Source organism: Notamacropus eugenii, chromosome 3 (genome assembly GCF_028372415.1).
Source record: "Notamacropus eugenii isolate mMacEug1 chromosome 3, mMacEug1.pri_v2, whole genome shotgun sequence".
Taxonomy (NCBI): Eukaryota; Metazoa; Chordata; class Mammalia; order Diprotodontia; family Macropodidae; genus Notamacropus; species Notamacropus eugenii.
Genome location: NC_092874.1, coordinates 213,846,933 through 213,867,568, shown reverse-complemented (window position 1 = coordinate 213,867,568; position 20,636 = coordinate 213,846,933). Strand labels below are relative to the sequence as shown.

General features: G+C 35.2%; 1 protein-coding gene across 2 annotated transcripts in view; it reads right to left on the bottom strand.

The window, feature by feature from the left end:
• GXYLT1 (glucoside xylosyltransferase 1) overlaps positions 1–20,636 on the bottom strand; it is a 71,917-nt gene that overhangs the window by 24,674 nt on the left and 26,607 nt on the right. The window contains exons 2-4 of one of the 2 annotated variants that reach the window (XM_072654325.1): positions 15,089–15,184; positions 7,877–8,051; positions 1,699–1,824 (exon numbers count right to left, since the gene is read on the bottom strand). In XM_072654325.1, the coding sequence (XP_072510426.1) occupies positions 1,699–1,824; positions 7,877–8,051; positions 15,089–15,184 (397 nt within the window). The remainder of the gene's footprint in view (positions 1–1,698; positions 1,825–7,876; positions 8,052–15,088; positions 15,185–20,636) is intronic. The other variant, XM_072654326.1, reaches the window with a different exon arrangement.

The window sequence follows — 20,636 nt, the reverse complement described above, 5'->3', positions numbered from 1 at the left end:
AGAGAGAGCAATCAGAAATTAATCCAATCACTCCAGCATTTTGGGAATCCTTTTGATAGAATGTTTTTTTTTTCCCCAAAGATTAGCACTTTTCATCTCATTATCTGAGAACTAAAAGAAATTTATCCAAGAACTATCATTCAGGAAAGTATAGATTATTTTACACCGAAATCTGGTTAAATAAGGCCAGAGTTATAATGGGTATAAAAGACAAGCACAACAAGTTTTAAGGAATGATGTTCTTGATACAGGTTATCTTTAGGACATGAAATAAATTACATCAATAAAAGAATTTTATACTACCTAAGAACCAACTGGACTGTTAAAAAATGGGGGAGCGAACAGGTGAGACAGAAAATAATTAATTCAAGCCAATTTTAGAGTAATACAAAGAATAGAAGTTATAACAAATTTAATACAAAGTTAAGTGAATTTATGCCAATCACTTTGCAACAAAACACTTCTCAAAATTTTGAGTAAGCCTTTTGCTGTTTCTAAACTCTTGATTTATATTCCCCTTGATGAATGGGAAAAGCAATGGAGGGCATGGGAAGAAGTCTGAAAAGGTATGGAAAAGATCAAGACTAGGGAGCCCAACTTGTTAGCCATATTTTGTCAAGTAGAATAGACTTTGGGCTTAACATGTTTACTATGTTAATATTTTTAGTTAGGAATCAAAAAGAATTTCTTTCTCATTTAATGCACACACACACTGAGTTATGTGTGTGTGTGGCGACCCTATTTTTCACATCAATATCAGCTTACATGGTCTGACAAAGGCCTCTTTAAAAAAGCACTTTCTTTTCTTGACACTCAGACCTATGGCTGACATAATCATATGCTTTCATGAGGTACTTATTTTTTTGAACTTTTACTACTTCAGTGTTTGGTGAATATGGCAAACCACCAATGTCTAGTCATAGTCAACTCCGACCCAGGTTCTCCCATAAATTACCCATAGTCAACGTGCTTGATGCTTTCCTCTATGTCTCTATTTACAAGGTATAGATACCAAAAGAAGCATATATGCTGTCCTTTGCTTTCTATTTTTTCTTTTCTTTTCAAAGATTAGGTCTCCTTATCTCACTCAGGCTGGAAGCACTGGAACTTCTCAAGGTACAGGTCCCATTCTAATCCACATGAAATCTTTGACATGGTGTATTTCTGACCTAGACCAGATGCCTACTTAGACAATTTGGTTCTCTCCCCACCAACCCTACTCTTGGGATCTCACCATATTAATGTCAAACAGTAAGGTCACTTGACTAACAGCCTCCAGAAGATCAGAACTCCTGAGTGCAAGAGATTCACCAGCCTCAGTTTCCCCAAGAGTAGGGATTACAAGCATGCATAACTACCCAGGGCCAAGTCCTTTCACCAAACAAAACTCAATCTCCTTTTCCACTTCTATATCATTGCGGTGATATCTTTTATTCTGCTTAAGATAACAGGATCACAAATTTGTAGCTACAAGAGCTGAAAGAGATCTTCAGAGGCCATCTAAGTTCAACTCCTCATTTTACAGATGAGTAAACTGAGGCCAAGTGAACTTCTCCTATGCAATTCTCTAGTGTTAATTATACTGCTGTCTACTCACATGCATGTAATTTCTGATACTGCAATACAATGAAAAATATGCTTAAATCAAAAAAATTGCTTATGAACAGCTTTTCAGCATTATCTCATTTAAGAACTTACTGGTAAAAACAATCTTTGTGAAGCACATGGTTTAAAGAGTTTTTTCCATTCTGCTGCATTCTCAGTTGGAAAAGTTATTGGATAGATAGTGTAATTAAATGTCTGTAGAAATTTCCAGCCGCTGAGCTAAGATAAAAACAATAGAACCAAGGGAGAAAAAAAAGTTTAGTTCTATTTTTTTAATTCAATGAATCAATAAGCATTTATCAAGCACCAAGTATATAAAGGACATTATGCTAGACACTGGAAACATAAAGACAAAAGTAAAACAGTTCAATATCAAACCTTCTCAAATGAATCTATACTTTTTAAGGAACTAGAGAGAGAATTTTTTAAATAAAAATTTTATCACTTATCTTGTGTTATTTTGAATAAATCATATAACTCTTTACTGCTTGCTTTTATTCATTTTATTAATGTTACACTATCCATAAGGTGTTACTGAAGAATTTAAATAAATGTTTTGTTAGTATGTGATTTCTGATGTCATAAAACAAGTTTATACATAATATCCATTTACAAGTGGTAAAAAAGAAAACTAAGAATTTTGGAAGAATAAGAATACAGTAAAATATACTTAAGACAAACTATTCTGAACACAATCAATTAGCAGACCTTTATTAAGCACCAAGTATGCACAAGGGACTATGCTAGATGTGAGGGATACAAAGACAAAGTTGAAACTATGCTTGATCTCAAGGAGTTTATATTCTACTGGGTGGCAGGTAGAGACAACATATAAAAACCTAAGGTCAAGTAACATAGGTTAAAAGTTAATGGTGGGAAGGGAACTGGCAGCTGGAGATATCAGAAAAGATTTCATGTAACAGATGGTGATTAAGAAGTACAATCCAGGCATGAAGGGCAGCCAGTGCAAAAGCAAGGAGATAGGAAATTTGGAATTGTGTGTAGAACCAGGGAAAAGTTCAGTTTGGCTAGACTGTGAGGAAAGGAGAAAAGTATAGTAAGGCTAGAAAAATGAACTGGGCCAGATTGTGAAAGATTTTAAATGCTAACTATAAAAAGAGATGTTTTCAGTTAAGCCTATAAGTAAACAAGAGTACTGGAATTTATTGAGAAAGGCAGTGACATGGTTGGAACTGCATTTAATGGTTGTCGCTTACACCAGTGGTATAAAACTCAAACAGAAACAGACCCTTGAGAGCCACATATTGACCCACAAGCCCTGAGTTTGACACTATGACTTACACAACTAGGCAGTGAATAAACTAACGAAAGACTATACTACAATTTCACGGTTTGTTATAAAACAATCTTTTTTAAAAAAATTTAAAATATTTTTTAATTCATTTAAAATAATAACAAACCCTCTAAATGTTAGCATAAATAACATTTTAAAGAAAAATGACTATAACAAAACAAAAAATAATGAGAAGACTGGCATTTTTTAATATATATTTTAACAAATCTCTTTAATTTCCTGCTTAACAGCAAGATTCTCATATCTTTCTTCATTCAATCAGCTGGATTAAGTTGTTTTGATTGAAGTACATGAAGAAAATCTGGCCTCATGCAGGTATGTAGTTGGAAAGAAGAGAGGGTATTTTAACATACAAATAACATGCTACCATAATTATAGAAATTACAAACAATCTTTCTTAACTGACTGTAAAAATACCCCAACAGCCTCTTACTATTGATGGTAATCATAATGAATAATGATTAATTCTGTAGAGAATCAAAGTGCCAATTAAAAGAGAGTTCTAATAGGTGAAATTCCAACTAAACCAATTTGTATTATATCTGGCCAAATTATTATATTTGTATTATAGTTGGCCAAATATGCCCATTTCAATTCCATTCTCTCTACTGATGTAATTAAAATTTCAACTGGTTAGATAAGCAATACTGATTTAAAACATGGACAATCATAAACTTATTCTCATAATTAAATAACACTGCAACTATTAGAATCCACAAAGAATTTAAGCACAGGCACAATGGGTGGCACAATATTTTCACATTTTTAGTCTTACATATTTTTACAATCATTTTGAGTCCCCTGGCACTGTGAAGGAAAAAGTACTATACAAGTTCCAAGTGTTAGTGGGTCCAATCCTATAACTAACCAAACTTGTTGCCTTTTGGGTAAATTCACTTCTTTTCAGAACACTATGGTACCATTTGGTATGCTGATTCGGTGTCTTGAAAGAATTTTCATCATGAATACTTAATAATAAAATGACAAATAATCATTATTATGGCAATACCAAATTTCATTTAACTCAAAAATAGTAATTTGCCACTCTGGAGAGGATAGCAGTTTTTCATCATGAGTCCTTTGGGATTGTCTTACATCACTGTATTGATCAGAGTATCTAAGTCTTTCAAAGTTGATCATCATTACAATATTACTGTTACAACATCCTTCTGGTTCTGATCACTTCACTTTGCATTAGTTCATTTAAGTCTTTCAGTGATTTTCTTACACCATCCCCATCATCACGGCTTATAGAACGATATTACTCCATCAGAATCATACATCACAACTTGTTCAGCTATTCCCTAATTGATGAGCATCTCATCAATTTCCACAAAATGAGCTGCTATAAATATTTCTTTACACATAGATCCTTTACATTTTTCTTTGATCTCTTTGTTGGATACACCTAACCCTAAGCAGTCATATTGCTGGGTCAAAGGGTATGCATAGTTTTATAGCCCTTTGGGCATAATTTTAAATTTTCCTCCAGAATGGTTGGACTAGTTCACACCTCCATCAATAATTCATTAGTGTATCTATTTTCCCTCATTCCCTCCAGTATTTATCATTTATGACAGGTGTGAGGTGGTACCTCAGAGTCCTTTTAATTTGTATTTCTCTAATCATTTGTGATTTAATAAATTTTTTCCTGTGGTTATAGATAGCTTTGATTTGTTCTTCTGAAAACCGCCTTCATATCCTTCGACTAATTAAAGAACAGCTCTTATTTTGATTGATCCAATTGATTCTTTGATCAGTTAGAGAGTGGGTTATTTTTATAAATTTTATTCAGCTCCTCATATATTTGAGAAATGAGTCCTTTATCAGACAAACTGTTGGTGGTATTTTTTTTTAAAGCAAAATGTAGTTTCCCTGATTATCTCTGTTAATTAGGTTTATTTTTGCTTTTTTTTACTCCTACTGAACTATAATAAATTCTGTTCTAGCCCCTTATTTTAATACGAAATCTTTCTGTTTTAAGTGTGTCACTTGTAAATAATATATTGTTGGATTCTGGTTTCTAATCCATTCTGTTATTTGCTTCCATTTTATGGATTAACCCAGCCTGTTCACATTCATGATTATGATTACTAACTAATTTTTATTAACTAATTACTAATTTCCATCCATTCCATTTTCTTCTGTTTATCCTTTTCTCTCTCTTTTTATCCTGTTGTGTCTCAAAAATCTGCTTTGCTTCTGACCCTACCTCCTTTCCTCTGCCCTCCCTATTATCATTCTCCACCTACCCCACCTTTCTCTAATCCTCTTCCCCTCCTATTTTCCTGAAGGGTAAGATAGATTTCTATACCCAACTGAGTGTGTATATATATTCTTCTTTCTTTGAACCAGTGAGAGTGTCCAACTGTTGCCTGCCATCACCCTCCCATCTTCCCATGCAGTGTGAAAACTCTTCCTTGTTGATTTGAACTGATTCTTTCCCCACTATTTCTCCCTTTTAGAGAGCACTGAAGAAATGGTTTGAACTTTATTCAGAATGAATGTTCTCCTTGTACTAAAGTTGAGCATGTTTGTCTGGTTTTGATATTTTTGTCTGGTTGGTTTTGATGTGTTGTGGTTTAATATGAAAGCCCCTTGGAAAACAGGCTGCAATTGAGTTAGCCTCATAGCTCCTTTAACTTTCACAGGGCAGTCTCACCCCAGGGTGCTGAGATAACACCCAAGCCTAATATTGCTACTACCACACAAAGTATACTTGGTGAAAAAGAAAAGAAGTCACTTCCTTGCACAGAGAGCAGTCACTAGAAAGTTTTTTTTCCAAGGATTCCCAGTAATATATTAAAGAAAAATCACCTTTGTCATGCCTGTATTTCAATGGTCTAAGAGGCAGGAGAAGTTAACTCACCAGCACTTATTATGCAGCATCAATTTTAGTGATTTTCTTTAAGGAAAAACTTTTTAAAAAAAATTGGTAGGATAAAACATTTTGTTAACATAACTAGAGAATAGCAGGTACATCTATTTTAATGAATACCTTTCCACCCTAAATAATGAGAGCTCCTCTTATTTTGCAAGACAGTAGGGGAAAATTAAGAATATTTTAAAAAGAGAAAGGTCCTTTATTAATTTCAATAGTTTGGGATGTGTAAGTGAGAGTATATGGCACAGGAGTACTTGTGTTTTAACAGAAACTGGTCAGAAGTAGCAATGTGGTCCTCTTTCTACACTAACTGGGCCAGTGTTGTTTGCTCATTTTTCCTGTTTCTTGACTTTGAACTTTGTTTTATTTTATAAAAACCTAAAATGCTCAGTTTCATTATATAAAAACCTAAAATGCTTCAATTAACATTCTGAAAGAAAAGTTCTATTGATTAGAGAGATGCAAATCAAAACAACTCTGAGATACATCACACCTATCAGACTGGCTAACATGACAAAATAGGAAAATGATAAATGTTGGAGAGTTGGAACACTAATTCATTGTGGAGCTGATCCAACCATTCCGGAGAGCTGATTCAACCATTCTGGAGAACAATTTGGAACTATGCTCAAAGGGCTACAAAAATGTGCATACCCTTTGACTCAGTAATACCACTTCTAAGACTATATTCCCAAAAGATCATAAAAATGGGAAAGCGTCCCACATGTACAAAAATATTTATAGCAGCTCTCTTTGTGGTGGCCAAAAACTGGAAATCAAGGGGATGCCCATCAATTGGGGAATGGCTGAATAAATTGTGGTATATGAATGTAATAGAATACTACTGTACCATAAGAAAGGATGAACTGGAAGACTTCAGAGGCCTGGAAAGACTTATATGAACTGATGCTAGCAAAATGAGCAGAACCAGGAGAACTTTGTATACTGCAACAACCACAGTGTGCGAAGAATTTTTCTGGTAGACTTAGTACTTCATTGCAATGCAAGGACTTAAAAAAATTCCAAATGGTCTCTTAAAGCAAAATGCCTTCCACATTCAGAGAAAGAACTATGAAATTTGATTTCAGAATGAAGCAGATCATTTTCTTTTGTATTATGTTTTGTTTTGTGATTTCTCCCATTCATTTTAATTCTTCTATGCAACATGACTAGGATGAAAATGTATTTAAAAGGAATGTATTGCAGAACCTATATAAATTTGTATGCCGTCTCAGGGAGGGAGTGGGGAAGTAGGGGGGAAGGAAGGAGAGAGATGGGAAAAAAAGCTAAGATATATGGAAGTGATTGTAGAACACTGAAAACAAATAAAAAAATTAAAAAAAAGAATGCTCACACTTATGATCTCACAGAATTCTCATGATAATCAAATGAGGTAATAGCTATAAAGTGACTTGTAATAAATAAATAACCCTCCCCCCAAAAAAGAAAAGTTCTTAAAAATTGTAGAGAAATGGGAAGCATTGACATAAGAAATTAAAAATGCAAAATGTTAGCAATTCAGATTCTATAAATTCATTATTTGGCTTTACTTTTGCTAAGCAAAATCACAAGAAATGCAAACTGTCAATGAAGAAAATATTCCATATATTTAATATAAATAATGAAAAAACACTGTTTTCTGGCATCATCAGGAATTTTAGGTATTTCCATTTCTATTATCTTAACTATAAATATTTGTTACATTAAAACATAATTTTTAAGGATTTCTCCTGGGCAATTCTTGTTCATCTAATTTGATATGTCTTAAAATAATAAAGTTATGCTGTTTAATTACTTTTAATTTAGCTTTCTCTAGTCTCTGAAGTTTTCAACTCTAAGATTCAATAAATATACACAATTAAAATTTTTTTCACTCAGATAAACTTCTACTCATCAGTAAGTTTTAATTTAGTTTCATAAATCAATCTTCAAGTAGTAATTAAGCATGTCTTATGTTAAAGGCAATGTACTATCAGTGACACAGCATTATTATCCAAAAAGTTTCAACCATTCTTTATATCAACATATTTGCTATGTGCATACAATAAAAAAATTCTAACCCAGATACCTACTATGTTTGTGAAGCTGTGATGCAATTGGTCTTCAGCAAAAATGTGAAACTGAAGAGGCTGGATGCTGAAAATAATAGCTGATTTTATCATAGTTATAGTCTCTTCCAGTCGTTCACCACAGGCTACCACGGCTAGGTGCATGGTCTCAGAGGATTGTTTTTTCATCAGTCTATACCTAATGATAAAAAGAACATTTTAAGTTTTAAAACTTTCAATACAGCTTTAGAATATTAGCATAATCTAGCATATTAACTACTCCATAATAAACAATGAAACATCACTGAAATTGACTACTCAGTCATTGTGGTTCATCTTTCTTCAAGAGGACCATTACATCAGGAAGAAGATGCCATGACTTGCAAATGAACTGGATTTAAGTGAGAGAGGACTGAGTAAAGGCACCAGCCTTACTTTCTCCTATGGAGAAATCTGGGTCCAGTGGCCAGATATAGATCAGGACAACTGGAGATGGCCCACAAGCTAGTAGGGGACCTCACCCTGTTTAACTTAAGGTCTCACTTAGAGTGAGGCAATACCCATTCAGGGATGGCTTCTTTAATGCAAAAAAATAAAATAAAATAAAATTTAAACTGTGAGGGGAAGACCCTCAGGGTTCCTGGCCAAAAGAGAAACAATTACTATTTGCATTCACTCTGAGCCAACAGGGCCTAAATAATAACCATTAAGTAGTGCTTGGGAATGGACCTGTTGTTTGTCTCTCACATGAAACTCACATGAAAACCAAGGTGAATTGGGTTTAAGGCATTTAAAATAATTCCTTAAGTCTTTAAGAAAGAAATCTAGCCAGTAAAGCCCAAGATATCTAGGTAGGTTTTGGCCTCCAAAATTTACCTTCCTTAAAAAAATAAAATAAAGTAAAAAATTTTTTAATAACTTTAAAAAAAGTACCTTTCTTTAGGCAGATCATCCTCTGGTAAGATCATGATACCTCATGTGGAGAGAGGAGAGTAGAGAGAAGTGGAGTGGAGCTAAATTTCCAAACTGAAAATGGCACTCCCTCAGTCAAAGTGAGAATTTAGCTTAAAAGACCTTAGCTTAAAAAGACTGAGGTCTCCCACTGCATTGGAGGCCATCTCCAGTAGTCCTAAGCTACATCTGGCCACTGGACCCAGATGTCTCCAAAGGAGAAAGTGAGGCTAGTGACTTTGCTCAGCCCTCCCTCACTTAAATCCAATTCATTTGCAAGTTATAGCATCATTTTCCTACTGTTATGGTCCACCTTGAGAATGAAAGACAAACCACTGCCTGTGAGTAGTCCAAGATGGCCACTGCTGATGAAAGTGGACAGTTTCAGTTGGGCAACTCAGTTCCTCTCAGTTCCTCTCCTCTGCTCTGCTCTCTCCACATGAGGTATCAAGACCTGGGGGTGATCTGCCCAAAGGAAGGTAAATTTTGAAGGTTGAATCCTACCTAGATATCTTGGGCTTTACTGGCTAGATTTCTTTCTTAAAGACCAATCCTTAAACCCAATTCACTCTACTTCACATGGACTGGTAAACAATAGGACCCCATCCACCAACATTTAAGGGTTAATGTTTGGTGCCCAATGACTCACAGTGAATATAAAAAGTGTAACTGTGTCTCTTTTGGCCAGAAACCCTGAGAGTCTTCCCCTTCCAGGTGGATTTTTTTGAGCGGAGGCACTTAAGAGGTCATCCCTTGGTTCACTTCTTAAACAGCCCTAATCACTGAATGAATGGGTGGGCATTGCCTCAATCAAAGTGAGAATTTAGCTTAAAAGACCTTAGCATAAACAGATTTGAGGTCTTCCACTGCCTTGTGAGCCATTTTCAGGTGTCCTGACCTGTATCTGGCCACTAGACCCAGATGTCTTCATAGGAGAAAGTGAGGCTGGTGACTCTGCACAGCCCTCCCTCACTCAAATCCAATTCATTTGCAAGTCATGGCATCATGTTTCTGATGTCATGGTCCTACCACAATCAAAACCCTATACAACTGAAATTGAAAGACAAATTCAGAAGAATTTAAGATTATAAATTAATGTAAAAATAAAGAAAACAGGCCCAGAAGTTCATACACACTAACTTCAACAATGTAAACAAAAAAAAACCCCTAAAAGGCAATGTAGTATGGTGGAAAGGGTTCAAGACCTGGAGTCAAGGATCTAGATTTAACTCCGGATTCTACCACTTACTACTGATAATAATTAATATAAATTTTGAACTTTAATAAGGGCCAAAGCTTGAATTAAGAAGAATCTGGACCTAATAGTCTCCTTTGTTAAGCAAACTCTGAAAATGCCTTTTGTCAGAAAAGCTGATAGGCAACTTCTTTATGAGACCCTTCTCCTTGCATCTTTGTGATAAGGAAAAACACAAATGTCCAGAGATGTAATTTCAATTGAAACTTTGTTTACCCTTTCCTGTGTCAGCTATTTCAAGTACCTGTTTAGGACAGGAAGCCTGCCACTAGTGGTGGGGTTTCCTTTCTTATCATATGTCACAGAGACAAATGTTTACACAGCCTGGAATCGCAAGACCCAACCGACATTGCTTTGTTAAGTGTCTTGTCTTGCTAAATTTATTTGTTCAATTAAGAGAGTTCCTTTCTCACAGTAGAATGTATATAAGCCAGAAGATTTTCTGTACTGGGTAGTCAGAATGATTTTTCTGACTCCATAATGCATTATGACTTTACTCAGTATCAGGGTAGTTGGAGGGATTATATGTAGACAGAGGTACAAATAAAAAAGTACACAAGAAGGAGAAATAATATGAGATTCAATAAGGTTAAACTGCTCATATTCCTATATGGGAAGATAACACTTGTAATTCCTAAGAACATTATCATTATTAGGGCAGGTAAAAGGAATAAACATAAGTAGAGAGCACATAAGCAGAGGAATGATTTCCAAAAACATAACACCTTAAAAAAAAGACTACCCCAAATGGCAAAAAAAGGTCTGAAAAGTTAATGAGAAAAAGAATGCCTTAAAAAGCAGGATTGGTCAAATGGAAAAGGAGGTCCAAAAGCTCATTGAAGAAAATAATTCCTTCAAAATTAGACTGAAGCAGATGGAAGCTAATGACTTTATGAGAAACCAAGAAATGACAAATTAAAACCAAAAGAATGAAAAAATAGAAGATAATGTGAAATATCACATTGGAAAAACAACTGACCTAGAAAACAGAACCAGAACAGATCATTTTAAAGCTACTGGACTACCTGCAAGCCATGATCAAAAAAAAGAATCTAGACATTATTTTTCAAGAAATTATCAAGGAAAATTGTCCTGATATTCTAGAACCAAAGGGTAAAATAGAAATGGTAAGTATCCACTGATTGCCTCTTGAAAAAGATTCCAAAAGGAAAACTCCTAAGAATATTGCAGCTAAATTTCAAAGGTCCCAGATGAAGGAGAAAATATTACAAGCATCCTGAAAGAAACAATTTGAGTATTGTGGAGATACAATCAGGATAACACAAGATCTAGCAACTTCTACATTAAGGGATCAAAGGGCTTGGAATATGATATTCCAGAGGTCAAAGGAGCTAGGATTAAAACCAAGAATCACCTATCCAGCAAAACTGAGTATATTTCTTCAGGGGGAAAAAATGGAGATTCAATGAAATAGAGGACTTTCAAGTATTCTTGATGAAAAGACCAGAACTGAATAGAAAATTTGACTTTCAATTATAAGAATCAAGAGAAGCAGGAAAAGGTAAATAGGAAAGAGAAATCATGAGAGACTTATTAAAGCTGAAATGTTTACATTCCTACATGGAATGATGATATTTGTAACTCCTGAAGACTTGCTTAGTGTTAATCTATAGATAGATAGATAGATAGACAGACATAGATAGACAGACAGACATATAGAGAGATAGATGTTAGAGGGTGAGCAGAATATGAAGGAATGATATCTAAAAATAAAATTAAGGGGTGAGAGAGGAATATATTGGGAGAAGGAGAAGGGGAGACATAGAATGAGCTAAATTATCTCACATAAAAGAGGCAAGAAAAAGATTTCACAATGGAGGGGAAGAAAGGGGAGGTGAGAGGCAAAGAGTGAACCTTATTTTCATCAAATTTGGATTAAGTAGGGAATAATATACACACTCAACTGGGTATCTTACCCTACAGGAAAGTAGGGGGAATGGGGATGTGGGGGGATGATAGAAGGGAGGACAGATTGGGGAAGGGGGTAGTCAGAAGCAAACACATTTGAAAGGGGTCAGTGTCAAAGTTGAAAACAGAATAAGTTGGGGGCGGGATAGGATGGGGATAAATATAGTTAGTCTTTCACAACATGGCTATTATGGAAGTGTTTTGCGTAACTACATACGTATAACCTATACTGAATGACTTGCCTTCACAATGAGAGTGGGTAGAGAGGTAACAAGGAAGAGAATTTGGAACTCAAAGTTTTAAAAACAAAAGTTAAAAATTGTTTTTACATGCAACTGGGAAATAAGATATATAAGCAATGGGATACAGAAATCTATATTGCCCTACAAGAAAGGGGGAAGGGGCAAAGGGGGGGGGCAGTGATAAAAGGGTGGGTAGACTGTGGTAAGGGATAATCAGAATGCAGGCCATATCAGGGTGGGGAGGAGGGGACTGACGGGGAAAAAAATGTGGAACTCAAAATCTTGTGGAAATGAATGTTGAAAACTAAAAATAAATTAAAGAATAAAATAAAATAAAATGATAAAAAATATGGTACTGATACCTAAACCAGAAGAGTCAAAACTGCAAAAGAGAATTTATAAATCAATTTCCCTAATGAACACAGACATAAAAATTTTAAATAAAATATTAGCAAAATGATTACAGTAACTTATCATGAGATAATTATTATCATGAGAATAATACATTATGACCAGGTAGGATTTATACCAGGAATGCAGGGTCAGTTCAGTATTAGGAAAACAATCAGTATAACTGACCATGTCAATAACAAAGCCAATAAAGACCTGAGTTAAAGTACTGTCTCAGGCACTTGCTAGATAGCTATGTGATCCTGGACAAGTCACTTAACCTATCTGCAACAGATTCTTCATCTGTAAAATGGAGATTATTGGAGGTTGTTGTGAGGAATAAATGAGAAAATAACTATGAAGTATTTAGCACAGTACCTGGCACTTAGTAAGTACTTTATAAATTTTAACAATTTACTAACTAAAGAAATTTATGACACCCTCCCAAATGGATTTACTACAAAGTTACATTATCCAGTATCAGTTGGGCCTTCACTTTGTTCTTTGTTCTTCTCAGACTATTTTAAAATGTACTTTTTTTCAATTAACTAGTATTATTTTTCTCTCCTTCCCACTTCCCTCATTGAAATAAGAAAAAAAATTATTGTAACAAATACTTATAATCAAATAACATGGAACTTGTTACCTATCAGATTTATGGACAGGAGAAAAATTTATGAATAAACAAGAGATAGAGAACATTGTGAGATATAAAATGATTAACTTTTATTACATTTAGTTAAAAAGATTTTGGACAAATAAAACCAATGTAGCCAAGGATAGAAAGAGGGCAGAATATTAGGGAGAAATTTTTTTTGATAGCTTCTCAAATAAAAGTCTTATATTCTCATATATAGAGAGAAATTTGACAAGTTTCTAAGAAAGGGAGTCATTCTCCAATTGATAAACAGCCAAAGAACATGAACAGGTAGTTTTTAAAGGAAGAAATCAAAACTATATACAGTTATGTGAAAAAATGCCCTAAATCATTATTGATTAGAGAAATACAAATTAACATATTAAGATAACTAAGAAATTAGAGATACTACCTTATATGTATCAGATTAGTTAAAAATGATAGAAGGGAAAAATGACAAATGCTGGAGAGAATATAGAAAAATTGGGACACATATATTTTTGACAGAACTGTGAACTTCTCTAGCCATTCTGGAGAACAATCTGGAATTATGCCCAGAGAGTCATAAAACAACCTTTCACCCAGCAATACCACTATCAGGTCTTTTTCCCAAGGTGATCAGGGAAAAGGAAAAAGAACCTATATGTTCTAAAATATTTATAGCAGCTCTCTTTGAGAGAATGCTTATCAATTAAAGAATAGCTGAGTAAGTTGTGGTACATGATTGTGATGCAATACTACTGTACTGTAAGAAATGATAAACAGGATGATTTAGGAAAACATGGAATAATTAAGAGTAAAACAAGGAGAACCAAGAGAATGTTGTACATAGTAAGACCAATGTTGTCGAAAAATAATTGTGAATGATTAAGCTATTCTGAGTTCTGTGAATATTGAAATCAACTATAACAGACCTACGAAGGAAGATGCTATTCACCCCAGAAAAAGAACTGAAATATGAAACTATGTATTGTATAGTTACACACACACACACACACACACATTTGTGTGTGTGTGAAATGTTGGCCTTCTCTAGTTTAGTGTTGGGAAGAAGGGTAGCAGGGAAACAGTATGGAATTCAAATGCAACCCCCACATCCCCTCTCTCAAAATTAAGCAAAACAAAAAACAAGAAAACAAGTCAAGCAAAAAAAGACTCCATATTGGTGGTGTCTAAAATATATGTCTCATTTTTCACTTGTACTCTATTCCTTTTCATCTTGATTTTGAGGCTTTGGAAAAGGAAGAGAAAAATCAGACTGGAGATGGGGTGTTAGACAGACATAAAGATTTACCAGCTGGGAATGACAAAGGAAAGGATTCTAGGACAGTAGCTAAGGAAACATGAAAAATGCAAAAGTCAATCATCTTAAAAATAGTGATAATTGTTATATATTTTCATCTTATCATATGCTTCACATCTGTATCATCTCTGATTAGAAATTCCTAAAGCCTAGGGTCTGTCTTTCTAGTATTACCTGAAAGAGAATTCAGCAGAATATTTTACTCATGGTAAACACTAACAGATCTATTAATTAAATAACAAAAATAACAAAAAAAATTCATAACCTTTGTCTATTACATCAATGTTACCCCAGTACTTCACATGTTTTATGCATAATAGAAATCGAATTATTTGTTGAATTAAAAGAGCAAAGTAAAAAAGAGAGAGAATGGAAGACAGCTAAACCATAAAAATGATTAACTGTACTTCAAGGAAAATGTTAAGTTACTGGAGAAACAAAACTATCAAAATAATTCCCTTCTATAGTCCTGGTTTTTATTATCTACTCTTACCTACTCTTAGCTACTACTTAAACAATAAGTTCCTACCTAAAAGTGGCTTCCCAAAAGCAGTTCATTCCACAAACATCAGAGGGCAGCATCCAATAGGGGTTCCAATAAGAGAGAGACACATCCTTATTATACCTAACAAAATAAGACAGAAATAAAAGTCCTATAAGAATATTTTCATTTAGTAGAAGCAGGAGAACATTATACATAGTAACAGCCACAGTGTGGTGGACTATATCTGATAGAGTAAGCCCTTCACAGCAATGGAAAGACCTAAAACATCCCCAAAGGACTCTTGAGGCATAATGCCATTCATATCCAGAGAAAACTATGGATTTGGAACACAGAATGAAACAGATTCTTTTCTCTTGTGTTATGTTTTGTTTTGTTTTCTCAAGGTTTCTTCCATTCATTTTAATTCTTCTATGCAACATGACTAATGTGAAAATATGTTTAATAAGAATGTATGTATGGAATCCATGTAAGACTGCATGCTGTCTCAGGAAGGGGAGAAGGAGTGAGGGGACATAGAGAGGGACAAAATTTAAGAATTATGGAAGTGATTGATGAAAACTGAAAATAAATTAATTAATTAAATTTTTAAAAAAGACTTTTCACTTTCTACTTAGGAATTTAGTTAGTAATATAACGATTTATCGTTTTTATTTGTAACAATGTGGCGAAGTTAGGCAAAAGGTAGTTTTTATTTTTATTTAAATTAATAGTAGGACAAATTGTTCAAGAACTACCTGATATTTTATTTACTTCTTCATATAACACCATCAAAATGTAAGTGGATATTTATCCTATCAAAAATATTTTCCAAACATTAATTTAATCTTTCACTGAATTAAAAAAAAAAATGACTTGGACTACCAGCTTAAGATGGCTGCCAAAACAGGAAGCTGACTACCCAGCACCCACTTACCTACACCAGCAAAATTCTGATATCTGTACCAGATAATGGTCAAGAAATTCATTAATAAATGACTCTGATTTCTTCGACAACAGAAACGTACAAAAATTTCACCAGAAACCCACACAAAGGTGGCTTATCAGCAAAGGACATATCAGAACAGGCAAACAAAATGACAGCCTCCCAAACTGATCAGACACACAAACAGAAGGACTCTATGCCTAGAAGTAATAAAAGCAAAAGGGACATTAAGACTCAGGGAGGTCAGACTTCAAATACTGCCACAAAGCACCAGGGAGGGGATCTCAGAAGCCTGAGAAAGTACCAGTAACTATTACAACATGGAGGCTTTTAGCACTACAGGTTCAAGGGCTATAATGTCCCTAGCAATCTGCCTTTAGAAGCTACAGAAGTCCTAAGGATCTAGCATTCTGAACATCAAAAATCTATGAGACCTAACTTTTAGGAGGTAGAGATCAGTACAGGCAACCAGGGGACCAAGGATGAGAATACACATGGCCTATAATTACCCCCAAAAGCAACAATGGAGCAAAGGCTAGCTTTGGCACAAAGCTCCAATTGTAAAGTGCAGAAGCCAGAGTAAATTAAAGTAAAAAAAAACTAAAGTAAATTAAAAAAGACATTACCCAGTATCAAAACTTGTTGTGAATCTAGAGAAGTCCCAAAAGAAGGTGAAAGTAACTGCAACAAAGTAAAAAGAAACAGACCACTGTACACAGTAACAGCAATATTTTTTGATCAGCTGTGAATGACTTAGCAATTCTCCATAGGAATACAATGATCCAAGACAATTCCAAAGAAATAATGATGAAATATATTATTTGCCTCCAGAGAAAGAACTGATATTGATTGAATAGACTGAGGAAGACTATTTTTCACTTTCATTTTTTTTCTTTCTTGTACAAAATGACTACTATGGAAATGTTTCACATAATTGCACTGTATGAGCTATGTCTGATTGTTTACCATTTCAGGGAGAGGGGAGAGGAGGGAAGCAGGGAGGGAGAGAGGGACAGAATTTGGGACTCAAAACTTTAAATAAAAAATTGTTTTAAAAAAATTTCACAGGGGCGGAGCCAAGATGGCAGAGTAGAAAGACAAACCTGTAGAAGCTCCCCCACATAGTCCATAAAATACCTGTAAAAATGATTGTAAACAAATTCCAGAGCACCAGAGGCCACAAAACAACAGAGTGAAAGAGATTTTCAGCCCAAGACAACCTGGAAGGATGACAGGAAAGGTCTATTACAGCAAGTGCAGAGCAGAGCACAGACCATCATGGGCCACACAGTGTGGCAGGGACAGGACCTGGAACAGGCTTCAGGGCTCTACTGGCAGCAGCAGTTCCCAGATTGCTCAACCCACAAAGGCCAAAGGCAGCTTCAAAGGTCAGTGAGAAAGCTCCTCCACCCAGGAGAAGGAAACACAATCTGGACCACCAGCAGCAGCCACTGCAACAGCAGTGTCCATTTTTGGAGCCCTCTATCTAAAGCCCCTGGGGAAACTGAGCAGCTGATCTGAATCTCAGTGCTCAGCAAAGCCCTGGGGTGAGGAGCAGCGTAGAGTTGGAGGCAGTTGTGGAGAGGGAATTCTACTCGCAGATTCTGGGCAGAAAAGTTTTTGGTTGCTCCCAGACCAGTACGCAGGCCAGGAGAGGAGTAAACTCATCTCCCTTGATTGAGCCACCTTAGAGGAACTGAGAACTTACAGGTCCCCAGAGTATATACTTCTCTTGACAAAGGACTCAAAACTCAAGTAACTGGCTGGGAAAACACCCAAAAAAGGGAAAAAAAAATAAGACTGTAGAAGGTTACTTTCTTGGTGAACAGGCATTTTCTTCCACCCTTTTGGATGAGGAAGAACACTGCATACCATCAGAGGAAATCAAGGCTTTGGCATCCAAAACCTCCAAAATAAATATGCAATGGTCTCAGGCTGTGGAAGAGCTCAAAAAAAGATTTTGAAAATCAAGCAAGAGAAGTGGAAGAAAAAAATGGGAAGAGACATGAAAGCAATGCAAGAAAATCATGAAAAGTGGGTCGACACCTTGCTAAAGGAGACTCAAAAAAATATTGAAGAAAATAACACTTTTAAAAATAGACTCATCCAAATGGAAAAAGAAGTCCAAAAAGCCAATGAGGAGAAGAATGCTTTAAAAAGCAGAATTAGGCAAATGGAAAAGGAGGTTCAAAAGCTCACTGAAGAAAATAGTTCTTTAAAAATTAGAAATGGAGCAGATGGAAGCTAATGATTTTATGAGAAACCAAGAAATTACAAAACAAAAGCAAAAGAATTAAAAAATGAAAGATAATGTGAAATATCTCATTGGAAAAACAACTGACCTGGAAAATAGATCCAGAAGAGACAATTTTAAAATTATGGGACTACCTGAAAGCCATGATCAAAAAAAGAGCCTAGACATCATCTTGCATGAAATTACTAAGGAAAACTGTCTTGACATTCTAGAACCAGAAGGCAAAATAAACATTGAAAGAATCCACTGATCACCTCCTGAAAGAGAACCAAAAAGAGACACTCCTAGGAATATTGTAGCCAAACTCCAGAGTTTCCAGGTCAAGGAGAAAATATTGCAAGCAGCTACAAAGAAACAATTCGAGTATTGTAGAAATACAATCAGGATAACACAAGATATAGCAGCTTCTACATTAAGAGATCACAGGGCTTGGAATAAGATATTCCAGAAGTCAAAGGAACTAGGATTAAAACCAAGAATCACTTACCCAGCAAAACTGAGTGTAATACTTCAGGGAAAAAAATAGTCATTCAATGAAATAGAGGACTTTCAAGCATTCTTGATGAAAAGACCAGAACTAAATAGAAAATTTGACTTTCAAACACAAGAATCAAGAGAAGCAAGAAAAGGTAAACAGGAAAGAGATATCATAAGGGACTTTCTAAAGTTGAACTGTTTACATTCCTACATGGAAAGATAATATTTGTAACTGTTGAGACTTTTCTCAATATTAGGATAGTTGGAAGGATTATATACATAAAAAGAGAAGGCACAGGGTAAGTTGAATATGAAGACATGATAAATAAAAAATAAAACTAAGGGGTGAAAGAAGAATATATTGGGAGAAGGAGAAAGGGAGAAATAGAATGGGCTAAATTATGTCTCACGTAAAAGAGGCAAGAAAAAGATTTTTCAATGGAGGGTAAGAAGGGAAGTAGAGAGGGAATAAAACATTTGGCTTAATGAGGGAATAATATGCCCACTCAATTTGGTATGAAAGTCTCTTACACTACAAGAAAGTAGGGGAAAAGGGGATAAGCTGAAGATGGAGGGAATGACAGAAGGGAGAGCAGATGGGAGGAGGAGGAAATTAGAAGCAAACACTTTTGAGGAGGGACAAGGTCAAAAGAGAGAATAGAATAAATGGGGGCAGGACAGAATGGAAGGAAATACAGTGAGTCTTTCACATCATGACAGTTATGTAAGTGCTTTGCATGACTGCACATGTATAACCTATATCGAATTGTTTGCCTTTTTAGTGGGAATGAGTGGGGTGGGAGGAAGGGAGAGAAGTTAGAACTCCAAGTTTTAAAAATGAATGTTAAAAATTGTTTTCACATGCAACTGGGAAATAAGACATACAAGTAAGGCGTATAGAAATTTATCTTCCCCTACAAGAAAATAGAGAGGAAGGGGATGAGAAAAGACAGGGGGGATTGTGAGAAGGGAATAATCCAAATGCATGATGTCTTGGGGTGGGCAGAGGGGAGAGATGGGGAAAAAATTTGAAACTCAAAATCCTGTGGAAGTGAATGTTGAAAATTAAAAATTAATTAATTAAAAAAAGAAACAGAAAACTAGATTAATAGTATTGAAAATTGTTTAAGCTGAATTAGTGATAAAAAATTATTAGAATCTGACCATAAAACTGCCAACTTAAATAAAACGATGTGCTATGAAAACTGTAAACTACTGAAATTTACAAAGAAAAATTTAAATAATCTACTCTCAGAAAATTGAACTATTTAAAAAAAACTTCCTCCCCCCCAAAAAAACATTCAAGGACCTGTATCAGTAAACACCCCCACATACACGGGGCGGGGGATCTGCTATCCCAAGTTCTTTGATCTGCTTCTCTAAAAGGCAACTTTTGAGGGGTTAACAATCACTTTAATCAAACACATATCATTCAGTTAGTTCAGGGGGAAAAGTCAGCACCCTGAACTCCAGAGAAAATACAGAGAAATCAAAGATCAATAGACATGGCTTCCTCTGTCTGACCACAATCAATACATACATTACAATTGAACAGATAGGTCCAACTGTCTGAACACAGTTACTAGAGAGGGAAACACCAACATCTGGGTTTTCAAAGTCAGGGGGTTGCTTAGCAGCTTCCCAGAGTCTCTCATCTGGCACACAAACCTTCTTCCAAAAATTAAGTCCCAAAGTAAAACCTCACACTCAGAGTATTTATACACTTTTCAGAGCCAGAAGGATGACCCTCTGACCCAATGACTCAATATAACAAAACAAAAGGTACTTGGGACCTTCCTATAAAACAACTCCCCTAATCAAGCTTCCCTCAATGGAGAGGCTCATCAATGTGTGGGGAAGATCTTCTTTAATCATATTATTCAATTAGAGGCCTCTGTTCTGCTCCTGGCATTTCTCCT